The sequence below is a fragment of the Narcine bancroftii genome, chromosome 4, assembly GCF_036971445.1.
Source record: "Narcine bancroftii isolate sNarBan1 chromosome 4, sNarBan1.hap1, whole genome shotgun sequence".
Taxonomy (NCBI): domain Eukaryota; kingdom Metazoa; phylum Chordata; class Chondrichthyes; order Torpediniformes; family Narcinidae; genus Narcine; species Narcine bancroftii.
In genome coordinates this window covers 172627893-172643701 of record NC_091472.1, presented here as the reverse complement: position 1 = coordinate 172643701, position 15809 = coordinate 172627893, and the positions used below count along the sequence as shown (strand labels likewise).

Below are 15809 nucleotides of genomic sequence, written 5' to 3'. Positions count from 1 at the left end.
TAGACAGTCCTAGTGGTGTTGGGGTTTATAGCTGGTAGATATGAGATAGAGGAGAAATATGATTTTCTATCCATGGAAATTGCACCCTCCTGCATCTGTCCTTCCTAAAGCATGCATGGTCATCTCACTTTGATCCCTTTGTTCTCCAGCAAGTACAATCTACATGATTCACCAGTTGTAGCTTAAGAGAAGGGCCACATGCTGCATATGATGTGAGGGCACCTTGCGATGAGACCATTCCCTTTCCTTCCTCATTGGGCAAGTGGCTCATATTGACAGCATGGTGGGCAGCAGGAATCTGTGTGAAGTGAACACACAGCCTGCCACTGCCATCTGCTTCAGCAATGTGTAGTTATTTTCTTAGGAAGTCAATGTTTGCTGTGTATGTACAAATTCACATGGCCAAACTAGTGACTAAGAAATTAATAATCCATAAATTATTAAGAAGACACTTTCTCTTGAGGAACTACATATACAGATACTTCCCGACTTATGACCTACTTGTCTTACATCCACCTGCACATAGACCGAATTTTAAAAAAAATGTATAAGAAATGATATAAAATTTACGTGGTTTATGTTGTATTTGACAAACTATAACTGGGATACAGGGCATGTAAGAGCCAAAATATGCATACTTACCTTATTATTTAGCATTCCGGGGTCCATTGGTTGGGCGTGACCATTTTGATTCCTGTGTGCGTGCGTTAGTCTTCGGTTGGTGCATGTGTGGTGAGTTCGTAAGGGCGCAAATTCAATATGGTCAGGATGCTTAACTCTCCCGCATGTGCCAACTGAACTCCAATATTGAACTCACCACACGTGCGCCAACAAAACTCCAATATGCGAACCCACTGCGCCAACTGAAGACTAACACATGCACACAGGAATCAAGATGGCGCCCCCAGCCTATGGACCCCTTGGCTCTCACATACCCTGTATCGCTATTATAGTTTGTCAAATGCAACAAAAATCCATGATGAAAAAAAGATTTGATTAAAAAGTTTGCTTTAAGATGTCGGTACCCCATGTGCAAGGGCAAAATTCCAACATGTCCATGCCAAAATATGACTGACCCTTTAGTCTCAATTACTATAAATCAGGGACTATCTGAAAAATGAAATAACATTGCCCTTGAGAGTAAACATTTTTATTGGGTGTGTGTGTGCATGTGTTTGTTTATGCATATATCTGGCATCCTTATTGTTAGCTCCCAACCATGTTTCTGTAGTGTAACTGTTCTTCTGAGTGCTTTGACCCCTCATGTCTCATAACCTTATTGGAGGGCTGGGTTAACAGATAGCTGGTAGACCATAAATTTTGTGTTCAGTCTGATATCTTGATCTTCCAATGTTCACAGACTGCTGCTGTTATAGATTCAAGATTACTGTCATGTTCAGAAATACAAAAGAATTGTCAATTTTACTTGAGTGCTGCCATTTTGTGCACGGACCTCAGTGAGTTCACCAATGTATTGAAAATAAAGTACACTTGAATAAACTGTTGAAAATGATTGGGCAGTAGGACACCATGGAGGAGCATTGTGTATACTCCCCACCGTGGTGAATTTCATTGTGGAGGTTTGCTTTTATTGAGAAGTGGTTCCTGGGTTACAGGAAATCGGCTACATTTTTCATGTTCTGGTTGTGGAGGGTGGTGCTGTACAAAGGAGACAGGTTGGTAGAAGACTTCAATATTGTGGATATCAAGTGCTGCTTTGTCAGATGCTTCAGTGAATAAGTCAGTGATTTTTCATAATGAGCAAATGCAAGTGCTATCTGTACTTGAAGCTTGATATCTGAAGTTGAGTTGTTCATGGTTCTGAGTGGAGATGATATTGTTTGAACAGTGTACTTCAGCAGAAATCTTGTTGGAATGGGGATTCAGCAGAGTTGTGAGAAAGATTAAGAGAAGTGTTGGACAGTAAAGCAACCTTGCTTGATATTATTTTGTATGAAGATTGGACCCGTTGGATAAGATCATGGCTTACATGCTATCATTAAGTTAGCATGAAATGTAGACAGAATTTTGTAAGGTTGTCACATTTGAGAAGAATGTTCCGCACCTGAAGGAGTTGAGAATGGGAAACAAAAGGCCATGTGTTGTGGTTGATACTTCTCCCTGCATTTTACTTGAAATTACTATCTGATGGAATTCATGCTCTCAATGGCAGCTCTTTAGTCAATGTGCTACTGTGGTACTTGCTGATTGATGAGCTGACCTTGGAAGCTCAGTAAATCTCATGCATCAGGTCCTTTCTCGGCATTGGGGAGGAAACAACGAACAATTCATAGTGAATTGAGGTATTTGGGGATATAACATCAGAAACTCTGGCAAATGTCTACAGATATTTGGTGGAAGTGTGCTGACTGGCTACATTATGGTATGGTATGGTATGGGGGGGTCACCAATACCCCTGAGTGTAAAGCCACCAAAAGGTAGTGGACACAGCCCAGGACAACACAGGCAAACCCTCCCCACTATCAAGAACATCTACAGGGAATGCTGCCGTAAGAGAGCAGCAGCAATCATCAAGGATCCACACCACCCAGCACATGCTCCGTTCTTGCTGCTACCTTCAGGAAAGAGGTAAAGAGCCACAAGACTCAGACCACCAGGTTTAGGAATAGCTTCTACCATCAGACTCCTCAATAATAAACAGAGACTCATTTAAGAACTCTTACTTGTGCACTTTATTGGTTTTCTTTAGTTTTCCCTGTATTGCACAGTCAGTTTGTTTACATTTCTTGGCCTATTTACATGTGTATGTTGTGCACATGTTGTTTGCACTACCAATAAAGTGGTAATTTTTCCTCGCCCACAGAAAAAAGAATCTTAGGGTTTTGTGTGATGTTATATATGTATTCTGACAATAACTCTGAAATCTGAAAATATGTTCATGGTTTCATGTAATTTTGATGCACATTCCTGGTCAGCCACATAGTGTGCTTAGAATTGCTGTAGGTATGGTCAGGGTTTCATAATACTTGCAACATAGAAGAATACCATGTAGCCCATTGACCCAATGCTTGCTCACAAAGAAGTCCTATTCCTTGTCTAATTTTGTTTTCTCCACTGCCCACAAATTCTGCCACTCACCTGAACAACTGTGGGCAGCTTATTAGCCAAGTCTGTAGTGTTTGGGAGGAGACCAGAGAATGTCACATTCATGCAGCACTGGTCAGGATTGAGCTGAGTTGCTGGTGCTGTGAGGCAGTAGTTCTATGTGCTGCACCAATTTTTGGAGCTTTGTTCCCTTTGGGGAAATGCTGGTCATTGGCTTGTTTGGGGGTAATCACCAGTGGAATATTAATGTAATGCTGTATTATTTCTTGCTACTTTTCAGATAGCAGATGAATGCACTTGGTGACTACTTCAAAGGTTAAGAATTTTCTGGAGCAAATTATTACCTCAATGTGTGCAGAGAGTTCATTTGGAATCATAGAACACTACAGCACCGAAATAGTCCCCTTCAACCATTCTAGTCTGTGCCAAACCTTTCCTCCTAGTCCCACTGACCTGTACCCAGTCCATACCTCTCACATCCATCTACCTGTCCAAATTCTTCCTTAATGTTCAAATTGAGCCTGCATTCACCACCTCAGCTGGCAGCTCGTTCCGCGCTCCCACCACTCTCAAGAAGTCCCCCCTCACGTTCCCCCTAAATTTTTCCCTTTTCACTCTTAACCCATGTCCTTTGGTTTGTATCTCATCTACCCTCAGTGGAAAAAGCCTTTCTACATTTACTCTGTCTTTCCCTCTCATAATTTTAAATATCTCTATCAAATCTCCCCACTTCTTCACTCTAGGAAATGAAGTCCTAACCTGTTTAACCATTCCCTGTAACTCAGTTCCTGAAGTCTGGGCAACATTCTAGTAAATCTTCTCTGCACTCTTTCTATCATATTGATATCTTTCCTGAAGTTATCCACCTATGATGCCACTTTCAGGGATTTATGTATGGTATTTCCAGGTCCCTCTGTTCAGCTGCATTCCTCAGTGCCCTACCATTCACTGTGTATGTTCTTTCTTGGTTTTTCTTTCCAAAATGCAACACCTCACACTTGTCTGCATTACATTCGATCTGCCATTTTTCTGCCCATTTTCCCAGCTGGTCCAGATCCCTTTGCAAGCTTTGAAAACCTTCTTTGCCGTCCACAACACCTCCAGTCTTGGTGTCACCTGCAAACTTGCTCATCCAATTTACCACATTATCATGATATAGATGGCAAACAGCAATGGTTCCAGCACCTATCCCTGAGGCACACCGCTAATCAGCCTCTAGACTGAAAAGCAATCATCCACCACAACTCTCTGGCTTCTCCTGTCTAGCCATTGTTGAATCCAGTTCACTACTTCACCATGAATACCTAGTGCCTGAACCTCCCTGACTAACCTCCTTTGCGGGACCTGTTAAAGGCCTTACTAAAAGTCCATCTCTTAGAACACCTTTCAATAATTTATCTATCACTGACATCAGGCTCATTGGCCTGTAATTTCCAGGAATATTTTTGGAGCATTTTTTAAACAATGGAACAATGTGAGATTCCCTCCAATCCTCTGGCACCATGCCTGTAGCTGAGGACATTTTAAATATTTCTGTCTGAGCCCCTGAAATTTCTACACTAGCCTCCCTCAAGGTCCAAGGGAATATCTTGTCAGGCCCTGAGGATTCCCCCCCCCCTTTTCGTTTTAGGACAGCAAGCACCCTCCTCTTTAATCTTTACAAGTTCCGTGACCTCACTGCTTGTTTTCCTTACTTCCCACGACTCTGTGCCCATTTCCTGAGTGAATGTTGATGGGAAAAAAAAACACATTTAAGATCTCCCCCATCTTTTTTGGCTCCATAAAAGGCCAACCACTCTGATCTTTAAGGGGACCAATTTTGTCCCTCAAGATCCTTTTGCTCTTAATATACATGTAGCAACCCTTAGGTCACATTGTCTGCCTTCCTGATTTCTTTCTTGAGATTCTTCTTGCATTTTATTCACCTCAAGTACCTCATTTGCTACATGTTGCCTATATCTGCTACCTATCTCTCTTCTTCTGAACTAGATCCCCAATATCTCTCAAAAACCAAGGTTCCCTATGCCTGATAACCTTGCCTTTAATCCTGACAGGAACATAAAAACTCTGTGTTCTCAAAATTTCGCCTATGAAGGTCTTCCACTTATCTCACACATCCTTGACTGAAAGCAACTCATCCCAATCCACATACGCTCGATCCTTTCTAATTTTCTTAGAATTAGCCTTTCTCCAATTGAGAATCTCAACTCAAACCTATCCTTCTCCATAATTAACTTGAAACTCATGGCATTATGATCACTGGATCCAAAATGTTCCTTTACACATACTTCTGTCACCTGCCTGTCTCATTCCCTAGAAGGAGATCCATTATTGCACTCTCTCTTGTTGGTACCTCTATATATTGATTTAGAAAACTTTCTTGAACACATTTGGCAAACTCAAGCCATCGAGCCCTTTCACAGTATGGGAGTCCCAGTCAATATGTGGAAAATTAAAATCCCCCTACTATCACAAGCTTGCATTTCTTGCAGCTGTCTTCTATCTCGACAGATTTGCTCCTCCAAATCTCAGTGACTATTAGGTGGTTTATAATACAACTCAATGAGTGTGGTCATACCTTTCCCATTCCTCAACTCAGTAGATGTGCCCTCTAGTCTGTCTGCTTGAGCACAGCTGTGATAATTTCCCTGACAAGCAATGCCACTCCTCCCCCTTTCATCTGCCTCTTCCCAGCCGTTCTATCACATCTAAAGCAATGGAAGCCCAGAACATTGAGCTGTCAGTCCTGCTTCTCCTGCAACCAAGTGTCACTAATGGCCATAATATCATAATTCCACTTGCCAATCTACACTCTAAGCTCGCCTGCCTTTCCTTTAATGCTCCTTGCATCGAAATAGATGCACTTTAAAAAAGAATTCCCACCGGATACAGCCTGTTGGCTTCCAACAGTGAATTTTCACATCATCTTTTCCCTCTACTCCTCTATCTACTCTGTCACTCTGGTTCCCATCCCCCTCTCACCTTGTTTAAATTTACCAGAGCACCACTAGCAAACAATTCCACAAGGATATTAGTCCCCCTCCAGTTTACATGCAAACAGTCTCGTCCAAACAGGTCCATTTTCTCTGGAAGAGAGCCCAATGATCCAGAAACCTGAAGCCCTCCCTCCTGCAACATGTCTTTAACTGCTGCATTATCCTCCTATTTCTAACCTCACTAGCGCATGGCATGGGTAGCAATCCTGAGATCACAAACCTGGAGAGCCTGTCCTTCAATCTAGTGCCTAACTCCTTGAACTCTCCTTGCAGGACCTCCTCACCTTTCCTCCCCACATCAGTGGTCCCTATATGGACCACAACATCTCTCTGCTTGCCCTCCCTGCTGAGAATGCCGTGAACTCAATCTGCGATATGTTGGACCCTGGCATCAGAGAGGCAACCTACCATCAGGATACTCAATCTCTTCCTCAGAACCTTTTATCTATCCCTCAAACTATGGAATCTCTTAGGCTTTGATTTGTTTTTCCTCATCTGCAGAATGTTTCCAGCACTTTTAGCTTCGGATTTCCAGCAGCTGGCATTTCTTCGATGATTATTTATGTGGGTTTGAACTAAAATTGTGCGTTTTAGAAATCATTCTGCCACTGTTGCTGAATCCATTATTCTGAAACAAAAGGGAATCCCCGAGCAAATGAGTTCTCTGTTTAAGCATGTTGCAAATGAATTAATTGGAAAGATGTCCTTTAAAAGGTGGAAAAGAACATAATGTGATTACCATGTGATTACTCTTGGTATTTACCATGGGATTTCTTCCACTGCGGTGAAATTTATCTGCTAGTTCAACTCAGGTTTTCACTATTAATGATGTATCAGCTCAGACTGATTTGTAATTTTGAAATGTGACTTAAATTGAAGAAAATTGTATTAATTTAAGATAAAGGATTCCATTTATAGTCATGTATGCAAAAATCTTTCCTTTGTTTGCCCTGCAAAGACAAATAAAGAGTTGGAAAGTAATCTAGCCCCATTATTAAAATAAAATCAGAAGCCAAAGGCAGTCCCTTCAGAGACATTGAGCAGCTATGGATCCCACTGCCTCCACCACCCTAGTAACCACAAGGCCTTATTGTTAGCAATGAAGCTGAACACAGGGTGTCCAGAACTCATCTCTTCGATCCGTGGTTCCCAATTCATGAAGCATTAGGAAGCCATAGGTACGCAAGGGCTTTCAGGAGTTCCTGATCACCATCACATCTATTGGAATCTTGCACCTGATTCATGGTTCACCAGAAGCCTAGTTCCTGTAGTCAGACCTTTGGCTGATGAGGCCTGAGCTAGAGCCTACCATAACTGCCACATTTAGCCATGTGCACTCCAGCTGTACTGGCAGAAGCCTTCGTTGACATGTTCCTACAGCCTTGGCTGATCTGCTTCTGTGGCTGGCCATCTCTGTAGGATTCTCTTTCAACCTCTTCCTTCTTGGCTAGGGGTTGTTCTCTCACTCTGGTACTCTGTTCTGATCTGCTGCTTCCTCAGAGCCTGCAACGCTTGAAGTCTGGCTGCCGAGAGTAATCACTGGCATCTTAGCTATGGACCTCAATGGAACAAAACTACCTTTGGCTGCCTTATATAGCCAGTTAAAGTAGCAAAGGGGAATTTTGGTGGACAGACAGGCAGTCGTACACTGCGTAGAAGTGCTAAAAGGCTGTGTCTGTACCCTTTCTGGGTCCACAACATTGGCAGTGATACTACCATTACAGCAACACCACCACCATTCTCCCACACCCTTTTCCTGATTATGGCTGACCAACCCAGGCTTCACTTCTTTGTGCCCATTCCCTGTTGCCCCGAATTCCCAGATCTTTCAAACATTTATACACTTGCTCTTTAAATGACCTGAATGACCAGGCCTCCATAATCCTCTAGAGATTCCCTCAGGATGAAACACCAGTGGGTAAGGTTGACCACACAAATCTGCATGGTGGGCTGGGTTGTTGCAGTGGGCATAATCACTGAATTATATGGAGAGAAAGTGTGGGTTAGTTAGAAGTAGTCCATGTACTTTTACAACCTTGTGCAATCATAGAAAATCTTTGACTGAGAAGAAGGCCATGTGATGTACATGCTGGTCACAAAAGTGCTGCTCAGCCTCATTCCAGCTAGCACCTGGTTCTTCATCTACAGGTCACTGGTGTTCAATCCACATCCAGATGTTGTTCAAACATGCCGACTATTTTGGGCACTAAGTTCCCAAGTTCCCACCCTTGATGTGTTATTTTTCCTACCTCATTGTTCTTCTAATCTTTCAGCTAAATCCTTCAAAATCATGACCCTGGTTCTTGATGCCTTGACCATATAATGTTATGCAAACAAGAGAGACTGCAGGTGCTGTGAAGCTGGAACAACACACAAATTTTTGGGGGAATTTAGCAAGTCAGGCAGCATCCTGATGATAGATGATCGATGTTTTGGGCCAAAATCCTTCATTAGGACTGGTGAGAAAGAGGCCAAAAGCCAGAATAAAAGAGTGGCAGGTGATAGGTGAATACAGGTAAGTTAGGGAAGAAATGGGGGAAACATCTAAGAATCTTAATGTTATCTTAATGTTTACAAAATGTTACATTATTGAGCGGAATGAGGAAAATAACCTAATGTTGTTTTCCTTAATTAAGTTTCTTTTCAGTTTGTTCCAAAGCAAACAACCTCAATATATCTATTTTTCCCCATTCTTTGCACACCTTCATTGGATTCAAAATTTTCCGGAATGCGCTATCAAAAATTGTGCAATTTTCTCGATGGAGCTGATGTTTTCTGCCATAACTCCCCCCCCCCCCCCCGCGCTGTTCTTGTCTGTGCTTTGGCTAATAAAGGGAAACATTCAATTTGCTTTTGTAAACAGACTTCATCTCTCTGATTATATTTGTGGAAATACACTCCATAGTCTTCCATTCATCTCAATGTCTGCTATTTATTGCATATTTCCTTTGGCTTGTTTTACCTCCTTCCGTGCCTTAACACTTTTTTCTATATTTTTGTCCAACTAAATTGAGCATTGATCTGTTCCTGCACTCTAATGTTCCTCACTGTTGTTCACACGGCAAAATTTTTGTGCTAGCTGAATACTCTTTTCTGTGCTTCCCAATATTTCTCCAAATCGTTAACATATTTTACAAAACACAAGGGCTGAGTACTCTGCATTGCGATTGAACTCCTGATATCAGGAATCAGTCACAAAAACATATTGTTCACATGGCCAAATTTTTGTGCTAGCTGAAGACTCTTTTCTGTGCTTCCCAATATTTCTCCAAATCGTTAACATATTTTACAAAACACAAGGGCTGAGTACTCTGCATTGCGATTGAACTCCTGATATCAGGAATCAGTCACAAAAACACCCCTCAACCATAAGGTTTGGCTTTCTGTCACCTAGCCAATTTTAGATCTGATTTGCCACTTGAGTTTGGATCACCTATTCCTTTTCCCTCTCTGTCACTAGACAGCATCCTCAGCAGCTGTGTCATTGCGATGTGGTTAATACACACATGGATTGTCACCTTGTCGTGGTGGAGAAACTTAAGTGGTCCTGAGAGCAATGCCATCTGCAGCTATGCTCCTAGTATGACTACCCATGGAGGTAAGGTCAACGGTGAGGTCCCTGACAAAGAACAATTCAACTGAGACCTCAAGGGTGGTACGGTGGACAAAGTTACCTTGAACTCGATGGCTGTGAAGGTGGACAAAGGCTGCAACAAATCCACCATCTCCAGTAGTCATGGTTTCAATGCTATTGGAATTAGTTGATTGATTTGTGAAGTATTGTGTGCTTCTTGGAGTGCAATATTAAGTACACGTTAAACAAATACACCCACAGGCATCTTCGCTCTGTGGAAAATAGAACAAAGTTCATCATCTTCGACCTTGAGGGATAGCCATGAATGCACACACATCTTTGACCAGCCTGCCTTATGGGTCCTTGTCCAGGCCTTCTGTCTTTTTCCTGTCTGTGTTTGAGGCTTTGAATACCTGTGTCTCCTTGGACTCCAAGCACAAAAGCACAGCACACTTCTTCAGTCACTCTGGTTGTTTGAAGTAAGAAACCTTTGTGGAGTTCAGGAGGACCAGGAATGACCACCCTTCACTATACATCAATAATTTGGTAGTGGAAAGAATAGAGAGCACCAAGTTTGCATCCTATCGTGGACATACAACATCTCCTCACTTGTCAAGACGGTGCATCAGCAAATGCACTTCCTGAGAAGACTGAATTGGACAAGGCTACTGCCCATCATCATGTCAACCTTCTACAGAAGCTCTACTGAGAGCATCCAGGCCTGCTGCATCGCAGTGTGGTTTGGTTGCTGCAGAGAATTGGATCAGAGGTCAATCCACAAGACCAGCAGAGATGATCACTGGGGTCTTCCTCCCCTCTCATCGTCGTGATCTACCGAGATCATTATTTGAAGAGGACGTGCAAAATCATTGAGAACCTCTACCACCTTGCACACAGCATCTTTCAACTACTCCCATCAGGAAAGAGATACAGGAGTATCAGAGCCAGCACCACCAGGCTGAGGAACAGCTTCTTCCCACAGGCAGTGAGAAGGCTCAGTGAACCAAAGGAACTGCTCACACTTGCCATCTGAGACTCTACTATTTACTGAACAATGTTTATTCATTTATTTTTATATATTTGTCCTATATATGTATTGTTTATCTATATGTACGTTATGTCTGATTATGACCCTGCATATTTTGCAAAGATCTGGAGAACCCAGTTTCGTTGGGTTATACTTGGGCAATCGGATGTTAATAAACTTTGAGAAAATTACCGAGAGAATACCTGATCAGGCGTTATCTATGTCAGTGAATTCATTGCTTGCTATTTTGGAAAAGTTGAGCTTAATGTATTATGGAGAATACAGCACATTAGGTCTTGAATATTATTGAGGTTCACCTGGTAATTTGTACAGATTGGAAGAACACCGCCTGGTCTGAGATCACCTCAGTCTGTGAGGTTTTTTTTAATTGAGATTCATTTCTGACCATGTCACCCCAAGTTATTCACCTTGGATTATTGTCAGATTTTTACTCATTCTTGCAAATGTAAAACAGTTTCATTTTAGATGCTCCTGTCAAAGGGCTTATTTACAAATGGTTACAGCTCAGCTCCTTTCTCGCACAGAACCTCACAAGCATTTCTGCTGATGAACAAGAGAGGATGGTGAATGGCTAGGTAATGATATTAATGTTTGGGACAAAGACACTTTTTTTATTTGCTCTTGTGCTCCACATTTTTAAATTTGTAATCAAACAATTCACATATGACTAAAGTGCACATTGCAGATTTTATTCAGGGTTATTTGTATACATTTTGGTTTGACAATGTAGAAATTGCAGCACTTTTTATACCTAGTTCCCACATTTTAGGGCATCATAATGTTTGGGACATTTGCCATTACAAGTGTTTGTGATTACTCAGGTATGTTTATAGAATTTAGATCAGGTGACTGACTTGGTCATTCAAGAATTTTCCCGTCTTTAAGCTTTGAAAAATTCCTTTGTTGCTTCAGCAGTATGTTTGGGATCATTGTCTTGCTGTAGGATGAAGCACCATCCAATGAGTTTGGAAGTATTTGCTCGAACTTGAGCAGAAAATATGTTTCTATTCACTTCAATGGTGCAGGCATCAGAGAGCTCGGCTTGTTTCTAAGCTTTTGCTCACCTTTGGAGTCTGTAGTTGCCATTTTTCAATTTGAGAACTAGATGTGTGTCAAATAAGCTATTATGAGGCTGAAAAATGAGAATAAAACACCAAGAGACACCACCCAAACCTTAGGATTACCAAAATCAACTGTTTGGAAAATAATTAAGAAGAAAGAGTGTACTGGTTAGTTCAGTAAGCGCAAAGGGACTGGTAGCCCAAGGAAGACCTCCACTGCTGATGACCGAAGAATTGTCATCGTAGTGAAGAAAAAAGTCCCCGAAATGCCTATCCGACAGATCAGAAACATTCTTTAAGAGGCAGGTGTGGATGTGTCAATGACTACTGTCCACAGGAGACTTCATGAACAGAAATACAGAGGCTCCACTGCACGATGCAAACCACGAGTTAGCCACAGAAACAGGATGGCCAGATGACAGTTTGCCAAGAACCATTTAAAAGAGCCTGCAGAATTCTGTAAAAATGTCTTGTGGACAGATGAGATCAAGATTAACCTGCATCAGAATGATGGCAAGTGCAAAGTGTAAAGGAACAGCCTAAGATCCAAAGCAGACCACCTTATCTGTAAAACATAGTGATAGGAGTGTTATGGCCTGGGAATGCATGCTGTCACAGGTACTGGCGCATTTATCTTCACTGATGATGTAACTGATGCTGGCAGCAGCAAAATAAATTTTGAGGTGAATACCTCCAAACTTATTGGACGGTGCTTCATCCTACAGCAAGACAATGATCCCAAACATACTGCTAAAGCAACAAAGGAATTTTTCAAAGCTTAAAAATGGGAAAATTCTTGAGTGGCTAAGTAGGTCACCTGATCTAAATTCAATTGAGTATGCCTTCTATATGCTCAAGAGAAAACTTCTGGGGACAAGCCCCCAAAACAAGCAGGAGCTGAAGATGGCTGAAGTAGAGGCCTGGCAGAGCATCATCAGAAAAGATACTCATCACCTTTTAAAATTTAAAAGAGATGGTGTCTGCCATTGTTCTGTTGTGCCAATAACTGAATTGTACATAGTCTTCAATAATTTATCTGTTAAATTCATTTCTTGGGCGTAAAAGTGACTGAAGTATCGCCAGGATTAGGAAATGTTTGGCAAGTAAGTAGTCCAAATGTCATTTTCCATCATTGTTGTCTGTTTAATTATTAAATGCAATTCTGGCACATTTTGTGTTAAATATTTTGTATTTAATATTTTATCACGAAGCCCCTTCAGAATGCTGTCATGGGAGTTGAACCCACAGCCTTCTGAGTTGTGATCAACGTGCATTGGTTCACTGACAACTGATCTTGGATAACAGAATGGTAAAAACTCAGAAATGCTGGAGGAACTCAGCAGGTCTCACAGCGTCCATAGGAGGTAAAGATATACAATGAACGTTTCAGGTCTGAACCCTTCTTCAAGGGAAGAAGGACTTCTTTAAAGTTATGTATAACAAGGTTATATATCTTTACCTCCTATAGATGCTGTGAGACCTGTTGTTCCTCCAGTATTTCTATGTTTTATCCTAGCCAGAGGAAATGGGTTCATGGATCTACCTCTGCCCTGTTAAGGAGTTCAAGCAAGGCTGCTTAATTTCTCCTGCCCTACCTCAGCAATCAGTCTGTCAGCATTTATGCCTGTTGGCCTATAAATAACCATAATCGTGTCTATTTATCGCTTATATATTATTTCTACTTTGTTGTTTGATTGGATTGAATATACTGCTGATGCTTTGGATATTGCTCCTTTTCATTTCTAACAGTAAGATATAAAATTCCCCTTGGATGCAAGCTTATTTTGAAGTTCTGCTCTGCTATTTTTGGGATCTTGGCATCATTGGCAAGACGACTATTTGTTGTACATCCTTAATTTACTGTAATGAAATGTCACAAAATTTGTTGTTGTGCAGCAGCAAATGCAAGTGCAACTATTGGTATGAATTTCATTTTAAAAATAAATTAGTACAAAAGAAAAGAAAGTGAGGTAGTGTCTGTTGTTCATTGCCCATTCAGAAATCTGATGGCAGAGGGGAAGAAGCTGTTTTTGTGCTACTGGGTGTTTGTCTTCAGGCTTCTGTACCTCCTTCCTGATGGTTGCAGATGGCATGGCCTGGGTGGTGAGGATCCTTGAGGATAGAGGGTGCTTTCTAAAGACACCACCTCTTTTGGGTGTTCTGAGAAGGTACAAGTGAGCCTCCACTCAGCAAGAAGAGCTACAGGTCTCCTGGTGTACTCCCATGGTGCTGCTGGTCAGGATAGAGTGCATCTTTGAAGGGAGATGTGGATTGGGGTATTCCTCTGGAAGTCAGGGGTTTTAGAGGAGTGCTCTTGGCTGGTTCATGACATGATGTGGAGTGAATCAATTTGGCTGGAGACGCTTGGCTTCAGTGACACTGGGGATTTTAGGAGGGGGCCCTTAGTAAAGTCCATTCAGGACTTCTGGATCAATGTCTTGTGAATGCTCCAGCCCTTGTTGTTTTGAACAGTGATTGCAGTATGAGATGATGCTTGTTGAGAAAGGGCCCACTGTGCAACCACTAGATTCTTGGTAAGGTGCAGTGAAGCGAAAGTGGCTGATGGTGACAAAGGCCTCAGGCCTGTACCTGGAGAGCTCCAATGAAAAGCTGAGATTTTGCCTTGTGTCAAATTCTCAATTCTTCAACAGCAAACTAGAAAGTAAAAAAGCATTATTTTCAAATGGTTGTTTATATCACGCAAAATAAGAATTTGGACAGATGCAGAGATTTGACGTGGTAAATCTCTGATATTCTACCATCTATTTGTATTGAAATCCCAATTGTTCAGCATTGGGCTCATGAGATGCTGATTTCTGCACTCCCTCCCACACACGGGGGCTCCTGAGTCCCCTCTGCCACCCAGGGGCCACAATTCTCACTCAACTTGAAACTCATTGGGTTCACAGGAAAACTAATCTGTGTATGAATGATGAGTAACATTAAAAAAAAATTGAATGAGAAATTTTTGGGGAATTGATGGTTAGGATATCAGCTGTGTGAAAAAATTTGCTAGACCAGCATCTTCCAAATCCAGGTTTGCTGAATTCATTGAGTTTTGGTCTGATTGAAATATCTGAAATTCTTGAAAACTATTGTAGGAAATTTAAAATCCATTATTTAAAAAATGTGATCTGTGGCAATTTTGGTGACATGTAAAATCTCTTAACTGCAATTTAAATAACTTGAAGTAAAAAGTTATTTAAGTCTTGAACTTAAAAGTTCAATTAAAAACACAATTAAAACTCATAAAATACAGGTGTCACCCATTCTATAATTCAGCCTATTGTGTATTCTTTAAGGTGAAGTTTTTGGGATCATCAATGAAGGCAGAAATTTTGGGACATGTTTTTGATTATTTGGGTATCATGAGTGTTGTAACTTCCATCAATTTTGTCTTCCACAGAATTTGAACTGGGCTCGAGACGTGTTGCTTGGTGTCACTCTTCCATGGCAACAGTTGAGGCATATGCCAGCACAAGGACTCTTTTATGAGAGGAACAAGACAAATTTTTTTAATGTAAGTTGCATGGAGGCCTTTTCTCAAAATAATTTACCCCTGTCTATTTACGACTTGTACTCCATGTTGTGAAAAGTTGCACTTGAAGGTATCACCAAAAGAAATATGTAAACACCGTTATCTCTCCTCGAGTTTAATGCAACTATGATCTTGTTTATTCTTTCTTCCTGTTTCTTTTTTTAAATCTTCTAAAATCTCAGTTGTACTTGCTGAGTTGTCCACATATAAAGGGGATTGAAATTTGCTGTGAATGATGAAGTGATGGAACTTCCAACTGAGTGGATGATAGCTGCCTATTCTCCAAGATATGTACTTCTCTTGATCATGTTGGAGATCATTGGCCAATCAGATTAAGATGATCCCTGACATGCATAAACTGTGACATCAAGTTAGTGATTAAAATGAAGTATTCCCACTTGGAACAAAATCAGAAGCAAAATGTATTAGTTTGAAATTGGCTGTTATAAAAATAATGATTGAAGCACGCACACAGGATTCAGGTAGAATCTGTACCTATCATAACAATCTGTTATGTTTTGAAAAC

General features: G+C 41.2%; 1 protein-coding gene across 8 annotated transcripts in view; it reads left to right on the top strand.

Moving 5' to 3' along the window:
• Positions 1 to 15809, top strand: part of cabin1 (calcineurin binding protein 1) — a 570396-nt gene that overhangs the window by 220190 nt on the left and 334397 nt on the right. For all 8 annotated transcript variants that reach the window (XM_069933017.1, XM_069933018.1, XM_069933016.1 and 5 more), the window contains one exon: positions 15152 to 15265. In XM_069933017.1, the coding sequence (XP_069789118.1) occupies positions 15152 to 15265 (114 nt within the window). The remainder of the gene's footprint in view (positions 1 to 15151; positions 15266 to 15809) is intronic.